The sequence below is a fragment of the Mus caroli genome, unplaced genomic scaffold, assembly GCF_978045245.1.
Source record: "Mus caroli unplaced genomic scaffold, Mus_caroli_1 scaffold_8, whole genome shotgun sequence".
NCBI classification, from domain to species: domain Eukaryota; kingdom Metazoa; phylum Chordata; class Mammalia; order Rodentia; family Muridae; genus Mus; species Mus caroli.
The window spans coordinates 123177633-123189392 of record NW_028227263.1 but is presented as its reverse complement, the minus strand read 5'-3'; the positions used below and the strand labels follow the sequence as shown (position 1 = coordinate 123189392).

Sequence of the window (11760 nt, the reverse complement as noted above, 5' to 3'; positions counted from 1 at the left end):
TACAAAATGTATCTTGATGCAGGAGTTATTCAATAAGTAAAAAATATTATTCTGAGTTACTGCCCATGCATTGTTCTCCAGGCAAAGTTCCTGTATTGTGATAGAATAGTGTCTCACTTATCAAGAGAAGAAATTATCCCAAATCAATTGATGAGCTTGGACAATAGAACAGACTCCTGAGGATAGCAGTGTCCTGCCTAATCATCACTCCAGGGTTGAATAAAGCCCTCTCCATGTCTGCTCATGGTAAATCCCTGAAAACCACTGAGGAAGTGGCTCTTCAGATTCTCTTGCTTTGCCAGTTTGGGGTTGGGATTGTTGCCAATGTATTTCTCTTTGTCCATAATTTCTTTCCAATCCTGACTGGTTCTAAACAGAGGCCCAGACAGGTGATTTTAAGCCACATAGCTGTGGCCAATGCCTTGATTCTCTTCATCACTACATTTCCAAACAACATGATGGCTTTTGCTCCAAGAAGTCCTCAAAATGACCTCAAATGTAAATTGGAATTCTTCATCCGCATGGTGGCAAGAAGCACAGGCTTATGTTCCACCTGTGTCCTGAGTATCCATCAGTTTCTCACTCTTGTTCCTGTTAATAGAGGTAAACTTATACTCAGAGCAAGTGTCCCAAATTTGGTGAGTTATTCTTGTTACAGTTGTTGGCTCTTCAGTGTCTTAAATAACATCTACATTCCAATTAAGGTCACTGGTCCACAGATAACAGACAATAAAAATGACTCCAAAAGCAAGTTGTTCTGTTCCACTTCTGGATTCAGTGTAGGCATTATCTTCTTGCTGTATACCCATGATGCCACATTCATGAGCATCATGGTCTGGACCAGTGTCTCCATGGTACTTCTCCTCCATAGGCATCGCCAGCGAATGCAGCACATCCTCACTCCCAATCAGAACCCCAGAGGCCAAGCTGAGACCAGAGCAACCCATACTATCCTGATGCTGGTGGTCACATTTGTTAGCTTTTATCTTCTAAATTTTATTTGTATCATCTTTTACACCTTTTTTATATATTCTCACCAATTCCTGAGGCATTGCAGTGAAGTTCTGGCTGTAGGTTTCCCTACAATTTCTCCCTTACTGTTGATCTTCAGAGACTCTAAGGGTCCTTGTTCTGTGTTCTTCAACTGTTGAAAGCCAGAGTCACTAAAAATGCTGAGCACAGAAGACAGCTTTACTAACACCATTAAATACTTTATTTCATAAATATGTTTTGAAAATCTTGTGTGAACAAGGTATGGTGCTTACTGCTATAATTGTAACAGAGTAAGGTTACAATAATTTCTTGATGTGAAAATATTTCTGGTTGGAAAATGACTGAAACAGTGAATTATTCACCACCCTCCATTCTCTTGTATATAACTGCACTTTGCTGCAAGCTGCTCTAAAACAAGTGAAACCCATTTTTCCTAAAAAGTTTAATGTGTTTTAAGGTCCTGATCAAAATATTACTCTCTTCTCCTTTTAACTTAACACATTAACTTTAGATAACAACAGAATCCCTCCATAGTTCTACATCTGAACAAATAAGGATGTATTGTTATAACTAAATTTTTCAAAGATGAAATGTTTGTTAATATTTCATATATTACATTTAATTTCATTTTAGTTAGGAGAAATATGCTTTGCTATCTTGGACTACACTCTGGTGAAAGTCAACCATTGAACAGCATCACTTCATGCTCTCTCGAGAAGTGCAAGCTGCTCACTACATCAAGAGTAAAGAGAAAAGTAGGCAAAAGCAGCTCACGCTCAGGAGCCTTAAGAGGTTTAAAGTCTCAGGACCACGGAGGATACCAGGATCCACACTGGACATCTTCTCCTGAAAGGTCTTGGCAATGTCTTCACTCTGGGTCACGGTGAAATTGTTTTTCCAATCAGAAACACCTACACATATGATAGGAGAAAAGAGGTATCAGAACAATGTGGAGGCAAAGTTGTCACTCTGTCTGTCAGTGGCTTACTCAGTCAGAAAATTATTTTCTTAGATTAGAATCAAGCAGTAAACCTTATTTTTGCTACCAGAGAATGTCCAAAGGTGGCAGAGCTCACAGGATAAGTATCTGGAGTGGTTATAGCAGTCAGTATAATGAAACCCAAAATCTGACATGCTAATTACATCTGTGAGTAAAGTATTTTAGCATTTTTATGTGTTTTGGATGTGTATGTATTTATGGGGATTTCCCTCCCCTTAAGAAAAATAGGTGTACTTTTTGGATAGCATTGAAAATGTAATTGAGGAAAATACCTAATAAAAAAAAGAAAAAAAAAGAAAAATAGGTGTCACAGATTGGAAAAAAATCTTCACTAACCCCACATGCAATAGAAGGCTAATATGCTAAATATATAAAGAATTCAAGAAGCTAACCTCCAAAAACCCAAACACAACAATCAAAAATGGGGTATAGAACTAAAAAGAGAATTCACAAAAGGGAAATCTCAAATGACTGAGAAACACTTAAAGAAATGTTGAAAAGCCCTACTGGTCAGAGAAATGCTTAACAAAGGACAATGAGATTCCACCTTATACAAATCAGTGTGGCTAAGATCAAAACTCAGGAGACAAAACATGTTTGCAAAATGTGGAGAAAGAGAAACACTTCCCTATTGCTGGTGGGATTGCAAACTGGTACAACCACTCTAGAAATCAGTCTGGAGATTCCTCAGAAAACTGGAAATAGTCTGCCTGAAGACCCTGCTGTAATATTCTTTGGCTTATACCCAAAAGATGCTCTACCAATCCACATGGGCATGTGCCCAGTATGTTTATAGCAGAATTATCTGTGATAGCCAGAAGCTGGAAACAACCCAGATGTCTCACAACAGAAGAATGAATACAGAAAATGTGGTCCATTTACATAATGAAATATTATTCATCTATTAAGAATGAGGAAAACATGAGTTTAACATGCAAATGGATGAAGTTACAAAATATCATCCTGAGTGAGGTAACCCAGACCCAAAAGGACATGCATGGTTTGCAGTCACTAATAAGTGTATATTAGCCAAAAAAGTACAGTATATCCTGGATATAATCCATAGAACTCAGTAAGTTTAACAATTAGAAGGGCACAAATTAGAATGTTTCAATCCCACTTGGGAGGGAGAAGAAAGAAATCACTGGAGGCAGAGTGAGGGAAGGACCTGTATGGCACGTGAGGGAGGGGAAAGGGGATCATGATCAGGTATTCAGGTGTGGGGAACAGGAGAGACCTGAGGGCCAGCAAAATGAATGCAATTATGCAACTTCAGGGAGTGGGGGTTGGCTGGACCCTCTAGAAGGAACCAGAGATCTGAGAGGTGAGAGACTCTCTGGACTCAAAGGGAAGGACTATAGATGAAATGCCCAACAGTGGGGAGAGGGAACTTGTATATTCCCCCTCCAGTACAAAGAAAGGGCATCAAGTGGAGGGATGGGTTTGCCAAATGATAAAAAAAAAATAAATAAATAACAACTCTGACCTAGAATTGTTCCTGTCTAGAAGAACTTCAGGGACAATAATGGAAAAGAGACTGAGGGAAAGGAGGTACAGTGACCTGCCCAACTTGGGATCCATCTCAAGGGGTGTCTCCAAGGCTTGGCACTAGTATTGATGCTATTGTGTGCTTACAGACAGGAGCCTAGCATTGCTGTCCTCTGAGAGGCTCAACAAGCAGCTGAGACTGGTGCAGATAATTATACACAACCAATGGACTGAAGTCAAGGACCCCAGTGGTTGAATTAGGGAAAGGTTAGAAGAAGCTGAGGAGGAGGACAACCCCATAGGAAAACAATCAGTCTCAACTAACACAGACCCCTGGCATCTCTCAGACACTGAGCCACCAACCAGGCAACAGATGCCAGCTGGATTGATCCTGTCTAAAAGAAATACACAGACAAAAATGGGAAGATATTGAAGAAAGGCATCTATCATGGCTGTGCTCTGAGAGGCTTTACCAGCAGCTGACTGAAACATACAAAGATACTTATACCTAACCATTGGACTGAAGTCATTGATCCCTATGGTTGAATTAGGGGAAGGATTAAAGATGAAGGACTGGGTGACCCCATAGGAAAACCAGCAGTGTCAACCAACCTGAACCCCAGGGAGTTCCTAGAGCCTTCCCACTAATCAAGAATCATACATAGGCTGGTTAGTGGCCCACAGCACATATATAGCAAAGGTCTGCTTCTTCTGGCCTCAGTGGGAGATATGCCTAATTCTTGAGAGGCCCCAGGAAAGGTGGAAGCATGTTGATGGGAGGACCCTCCAGGAGTTGAGAGGGAGAAGGAGTAGGATGAGCAGCAGTGGTAAAGGGGACTGGGAAGTGTGGCAATGGCTATAATGTAAATAAAAAAAGTAATTTAAAAATAATACTTAAAAATAATAGACGTCATACCCCTAGATCTGGAGTTACAAACAGAGGTAAGCCTACAAATACAGTTTCTACGAATTAAGTTCTGATCCTCTGTAAAAGTGGTTAAGGCTCTGACCTGCTGAGCCATACCAGCCCCAAACTGAGAAATTTATCTGACCCACTTGACACTCCATTTCCAATTTGAAGGAAAAAATCACTAGAAACAGGTATAGTGAAAGAGCTTGAAATAATTGAACAGGAAACGACAGTTTGCACATTCTATATTGAGGAATAGATTCACACTGAGTTAGAAAGTTATACTGAGGCTTCAAGTACCTTTTCACAGAATTGTACTAACATTAAAACTGACAAAACTAAAAAAAAATAAAAAATAAAAAATAAAACTGACAAAACTATAGCACCATATCTTGATGATAACATTGGCAATAATAAGAGACAGCAAGATAGCTCGACAGCTAAAGCACACATCACTTAGAATTAATTACCTGAGTTCTCACCCCAGGTTCTATACTCTGAAAAACAGTCTGGCAGTTCCTCAGAAAATTGGAAATACTTTTACCTGAGGGCCCAGAAATATCACTCTTGGGAATATACTCAAAAGATACCCCAACATATAGCAAGGACACATGCTCTACTATGTTCATAGCAGCCTTATTCATAAAGGCCAGAAGCTGGAAACAACCCAGATGTGGATACAGAAAATGTGCTACATTTAAACAATGGAGTACTATTCAGGTATTAAAAACAATAACTTCATGAAATTCACAGGCAAATGCATGGAACTAAAAAAATATCATCCTGTGAGAGGTAACGCAAAAGAACACTCATGGTATGTATTCACTGATATGTGGATTTTAGGCCAAAAGATTAGAATAGCCACAATATAACCCACAACCATATGCAGCTTAAGAAGAAGGAAGACCAAATTATAGATTCTTCAATCCTACATAGAACAGGGAACAAAATAATCACAGGAGCTAGAGGGACCTGGGAGGAAGAGAGGAGGGGTAGGGTAAAAGTGGGCAAGAACAGATCTTGGAAGGGACAGGAGAGAAGTGCAGAGGGTCAGAAAATGGAATAGAAGTGTATATCAGTGAGGGGTGAGAAAAGGGCTTAGATACTACAAAGGCCCAAAATCTAGGGAAAAGAGAGGATCCTGGGAACCTATGACTATGACGTTAGCTGAATTACCCAACAAAGGAGAGGTACAACCTATAGAGTCCAAGTCTGGCAGATAGACACAACACCCAGTTGAGAGATGGGGCCCACCCATCTCAAAAATTTTAACCCAGAAATGTTGCTGTCCAAAGAAAAGACAGGGACAAAAAATAAAACAGAGACTAAAGATAAGGCCATCCAGAGACTGTCCCATATAGGTACATCTCACCTGCAGAAACCAAACCACCACACTCTTGCTGCTGCCAAGAAGTGCTTGCTGACAGGAACATGATATGGCTGTTCCCTGAGAGGTTCTACCAGCACCTGACTAATACAGATGTAGATACTCATATCCAAATATTGGACTGATATTGGGGACCCAAATGGAAGAGGTAGGGGAAGCACTGAAGGAGCTGAAAGGGATTGCAACCCCATAAGAAGAATAATCTCAACTAACTGGACCATCCACAGCTCCCAAGGACTAAACCTCAACCAAAGAGTATACATGGAGGGTGCCAGGACTCCAGACACATATGTAGCAGAGGATGGCCTTATCTGACATCAATGGGAAGGGACAGAGACTTGATGACCTAGAGTAGAGGTCATTAACATGCTAGAGCAGTGAGGCAGGAGGAGGTGAGTGAGTGAAAGATCAACTTCATAGAAGCAAATATGAGGGAGGAGTGAGGACGTAGAATGGGGGTTTGCCGAGAGGTAACTAGGAAAGGGAATATCATTTGAAATATAGATGAATGGAATGATTAATAAAAATGTTTTTTAATTTAAAAAAATTTGGTACATCTACACAATGGAATACTATTCAGCTATTTAAAACCAAGAATTTTTCAGGCAAATGGATAGAACTTGAGAATATCATCTTGAGTTAGGTAACCCGGGCTAAAAGGACATTCAAGTTTTTCTTCCTTACTTTTTTTTCATACGGGGTTCTCAGTGTACATCTAGTTGTCATTGAACTGACTCTGTAGGCCAGGCTATCTGAATCAAAATCTACCTGCCTCTGCCTCCCTAGTGCTGGGACTAAATAAAGGCATGCAGAACCACAGCCCTGTGCCAAGTGATGTATATGTACAAACTCGACCTGTTTCAGTTTAACTCAGCAACGGTATATTCACAATTTCTCAGCCGTGGTACACTGAGAGGTGTGCATTCATATTCTCTCTGTCTCTCTCTCTGTCTCTCTCTCTGTCTCTCTCTCTCTCTCTTTCCCTCTCTGTCTCTCTCTCTGTCTCTCTCTCTCATTCTCTCTCTCTGTCTCTCTCTCTCTGTCTCTCTCTCTCTCTGTCTCTCTGTGTCTCTCTTTCCCTCTCTTTCCCTCTCTGTCTCTCTCTCCCTCTCTCTCCCTCTCTCTCTCTCTCTCTCTCTCTCTCTCTCTCTCTCTCTCTCTCTCTGAGTTGAATATTTACCTGAAAAGGAACTGTTTTTCACTATGGATGAATCCAATTCAGACTCTTTTCTGGATTCAAATGTTTGCCAGAAACAATACTTTGTGATTAACCCCTTTTGAGATCGTGTTTGGAAGACCTATACCTCCTAACTTAAGAGCTTTTCTGCTTAATGAAATCACTTCCAAATATGTTATCGATTCTGTGGAGAATTTTGTCCATGGGCAAATGAAGCTTGGACATGGCTAAAGCCAATCTAAGAGGGTTCTGTTTAACCTATTCTTCATACTTGCCAGCCTGGGTACTGGGTGTGCATTAAAAGACATCAAAAGCAATTGTTGAAGTCACACCACATAGGACCATACAAAATTTCTCTGACTACTCTCACTGCTCTCAAACTTGACAGGATCAGTTATGTGGATTCATCATAGATGCTCCTCTGGTTGAACCACACCCAGACTCAGATACATCTTACTCAAATGTCAGGTACTCAAGAAAAAAGACAATCGTATAAAACTCAACTTACAATGCCTATATTTTTATGGGCAAATATTTAACTACTGGCTCTTCCTCCAAAAACAACTTTTACCAGCCTTGGAATTTGACCTGGGTCCTTAGTGATGCTTCCAATAGAGATGAGCTCAAATACCTGCACAAAGTTGAACCCAAAGGGACCTCGTTCCTCAATATAAATTTTTGACCCATAGTCACTCAGTTGATCTTGCAAACTTATAAAACATTGCCTAGGGCCCAAACATTAGGCCAAAACCTAGAGTAAAATATGTGTGTACTGACTACTGTTTCTATGGTGCATGGGATTGTGTGCACTAGAGATATTTTGGTGGGTAGCACCTATGAAGGACAACTTCACTCATGTAAACCAAGCTGAAAAATCAGGAGACCAAAAAGGATCTTTCTGTGGGCAAGAGCAATAAAAGCCTTGTAATGCTTTACTCAATCAGTTCACCCACAGAGAGAAGGCCACTTCAGGAAGGGAAATAGGATACTTGGGGTCTTAAGGTATATTACATTTGGATAGTACTATATCCAAGGACACTTTTACAATCCAACTCGTCAAAGAACCATGGATTCCTACTGTTAAAAGGGGGCAAATCTAGTTGGTGGCTTCATTTAGAACCCAACAAATCCATGTTCCAAAGCCTGCCATTTCTATAAGGCTTACCCTAAGCTGAATGACAGTATGCTCTCTGAAGTACAGACAGAAAACGATTTCCAGATTGATGAAGACCCAATGCTCATTGGCTTATTAAAATCCACCTATGTAGTCACAAATGTGACTGACAATGACGTTATTTCTGAATGTTAGTATGTCTAAATGTTAGTCCACTTTACTTTGATGACATTTCTTATAAAGCCTCAGTAACTGAATCTGCAGAAGCAATTGTAGACTACAACAAACAGGTCCTATTCAAATTACTTTGAACCCAGTTAAAGGACAAAGATAATGTGGAGGCTAAAAAGTACTCCAAGAATATTCCTGCCTTTTATACAGACTATTTCTTATGATTATCCAATATGTACTACTCAATCCATCCAGAAAACGCAGGGTCTACTGGCCTAACCCCATGCATCCAGATGGAAACACTTAAAGCTTCCCCTGATTTCTGTGTTGTGGTTCATCTGGTTTACATGGTGAGTTACCAATAGGGAAAAAAGTTCTCAACCACCTTGTTCTGGGCTATCATAAGATGCTTAAAAGAGAACCCATTACAAACATTGTTTTTGTCTACCCTCTTATGTTTCAGTATAATAGAGGTCAGAAAAACAGGGATCAAAGCCTTATTATTACAGTTTTCCCAGTACTGAAACTTACAAGAAGTCATTGATAGAGACTTGCCAAAGACTAGAAAAATCTGTTTCCTCCCTATCAAAATAGTTTTACAAAATGGAAGGGGCTTGAATCTACTCTTCCTGAAGCAAGGAGGGCTATATGTGGGACTTCCAGATAATGTTGTATGTATTCAGACTATATAGGGATTGTTAAAAATAAAAAAAAAAAAACATGGCCAAATTAAGGAAAAGATTATAAACAGCTATAGAAGTCTTGAGGACAGTGTTAAAGTCTATTCAATGGGTGCCCCTAATTAACCAGCCTGTTAACCTCTTTAGCTGGCCCACTCATTATACTGCCTCTGTCACACATATTGGAATTACAGGATTACAGGTAAGGACACCATTCAGTGCCACCACTGAGTTTGGGACTCAAAAATAGTCTGTAAATCATGGATTTAAATCTAGATCATCATCTCTTGACCACCTAACACTTCTTCCTTACTTTCCCATTATATTAAAAGATTAGTAACCCTGCAGGTACCCAACTCCACCGACAGCCAATCAGGGTTCAGGTCAGTCCTTCAGTACCTTCAATCCTAACAAGCAGATACATGTCACAAACTTACTTTTTCCTTTATTTCAATGCCCCTCTTAGGCTGACAATAAATTCATCTTGTGGCAATTTGCTGTGATTAAAAGGCTTGTTGAGTATTTGCTGTAAAAGCACTGGAACCTGAGTTCAAATGCCCTGTAAAAGGGGGATAGTGGAGTATTTGAGAAATAAATAGCTTCCTGTTATGTGCTTTAGCATTTTGAAGAGAACTGGGGTTTGATTCCTGGTAACATCATGGCAGCAGATAACCATTTATGAGACCAGTTAAAGAGCATAAGAGCATATGATGCCATTTTCTTGTCTCTACAGGTACAACACACACACACACACACACACACACACACACACACACACACACACACACACACAAAGACCTGTCACATTTTAACAAGCTTTGTCATATTACTTGCATTTCTGGAAAATGCCTCCTGCCTTCTAGTGGAATTGTAAAGTCTCCTAAATTTGAGTGGTGTTTAAGGTCAGCAAAATCATAGAACTCAAGGACTAGAAAAAATTTGAGTAGCTACATTTTAATATCCTCTAGCCTGACTCCTCCCCTGCTCCTCTGTTCTGTCTTGTATTTTAGAGAGTCTCTTGTAGCCCATGCTGGCCTCTGGGTTGCTATGTAGCCAGGACTGACTTTGGTCTCCTGCTCCCAACTCTCAAGTGCTCTACTATGCCTTGTTTTATCTCCTTGATAACCTCTGAGGATAGGCTAGCTATCTTTCCAAACAGACTTTTTTACTTTTGGAAACCTGCTTAAACACTCTTCTAGTGAATGAAATTAAAACTAGGCTTGTTCACACAGTCCTTGATGCTGGGGAAGACTCCTAATTGGCCTGCTCACATGAAGACACCATATCCTGATTCATCCTAGAGGACCTGCTGCACTCAGATCAGTTGAGGACCTGCTGCACTCAGAGCAGTTGAGCAGTTGAGGATCTTATCTGCACACAGAGCAGTTAAGGATCAGCTGCATTAAGGGCAGTTGTACAACAGCTTGAAGGCTCCACTGAAGATCCAACAGTCTGAAAGCCTCCAAGGAGATCTACTGCAGCCAGGGAAACATATCAGCAGATTCTATACCACTATGAAGTGCCCCCCGTTGGAAGACCCCACAGGGGGTCTGATACAGCCATGGCCACAGGCCTACCCAGAAGATCTGAAGCAACACAGGGACAAAACAGACAGATTTAAGACAGTCACACAGAACAACAAACAACGGGGATATCCAGATGTCAATAGGCAAGCACAAGACCATAAACAACAGAAGCCAAAAATATGTGGGAATCATAAGAACACAGTTCTTCCACCACAGCAAGCCCTGAATACCCCAACAAACCTGAAAATCAGGAATCTGTCCTAAAATCCTATCTGATGAAGATAATAGAGTCCTTTAAGGAGGATATTGAAAACTCATCGAAGGAAATACAGGAAAACACAGGTAAGCAGTGGAAGAAATTGAATAAAGCGATCCAAGACCTAAAAGTGGAAGTAGAATATATAAAGAAAACTGGAAATAGATCTACCTGAAGACTCAGCTATACCACTTGTGAGCATATACCCAAAAGATACCACACCGTGCCACCGGAGCATGTGTTTCACTATGATCATATCAGCTTTATTTGTCATAGCCAGAAGCTGGAAACAAAACAGATGTCCCAGGACAGAAGAATGGATACAGAAAATGTGGTTCATTTACACAATGGAATATTACTCAGCTATTAAGAAAGAGGATATCCTGAGTTTTGCAAGCAAATGTATGTAACTAGGAAATATCTTCCTGAGTGAAGTAACTCAGACCCAAAAAGACATGCATTGTGTGTACTCACTAATGAGTGGATAATAGCCAAGGGGAAATAAAAGTACAGAATACACAAGATACAGTCCACAGAACTCAAAAGTTCAACAAGCTGAAGTGTCCAAATGAGTAAGCTTCAGTCCCATTTGGGAGAGAGAAGAAACCTATCACAATCAGGGAGGAGGGGGGAGTCTGGGGGGGAGAGTGGATGCAGTGGAGGGGAGTGGTGGAGGAGAGGGGAACATGATCTGGTATTGGGTAAAGGAAAAGGACTGAAGCCCTGAGGACCAGCAGAAATAATATGAACAGGCAACCTCCAGAAATAGGAGGTTGAGGGACTCTCCAGAATGCAACAAAGATCTTGGAGGTGAGACACTCTCATGACCTTAGATGAAATGGCCAACAGTAGGGAGAGGGAAATTATAGAGCCCACTTCCATCAGTAACACAAAATATCAAATGAGGGATGGGGTTGCCATCCTACTGTCACAACTCTGACCCATAATTGTTCCTGTCTGAAAGAATTACAGGGATGGAAATGGAGAGGAGCCTGAGGAATAGAATGTCCAGCAACAGACCCAAAGTGGGGTCCAGCTCAAGGGGAGGTCCCAAGGCC

The 11760-nt window shown here is 40.7% G+C and overlaps 1 protein-coding gene across 2 annotated transcripts; it reads left to right on the top strand.

Annotated features, from left to right (window-relative positions):
- The first annotated feature begins 233 nt into the window (after positions 1-233).
- LOC147003437 (vomeronasal type-1 receptor 4-like) lies at positions 234-11072 on the top strand. Of its 2 annotated transcripts, XM_085841010.1 has the most exons (2): positions 234-1090; positions 11042-11072. In XM_085841010.1, the coding sequence occupies exons 1-2, from the start codon at positions 234-236 to the stop codon at positions 11070-11072; spliced, it is 888 nt and encodes a 295-aa protein (XP_085697136.1). The 2 variants fall into 2 exon arrangements, with proteins under 2 accessions (XP_085697136.1, XP_085697135.1); XM_085841009.1 differs by lacking the exon at positions 11042-11072 and having other exon boundaries at positions 234-1479.
- Positions 11073-11760: the final 688 nt, after the last annotated feature.

What these genes read in the sequence shown, in the direction of transcription:
- LOC147003437 (XM_085841009.1), top strand. Translation starts at nt 234, where the DNA reads ATGTCTGCTCATGGTAAATCCCTGAAAACCACTGAGGAAGTGGCTCTT.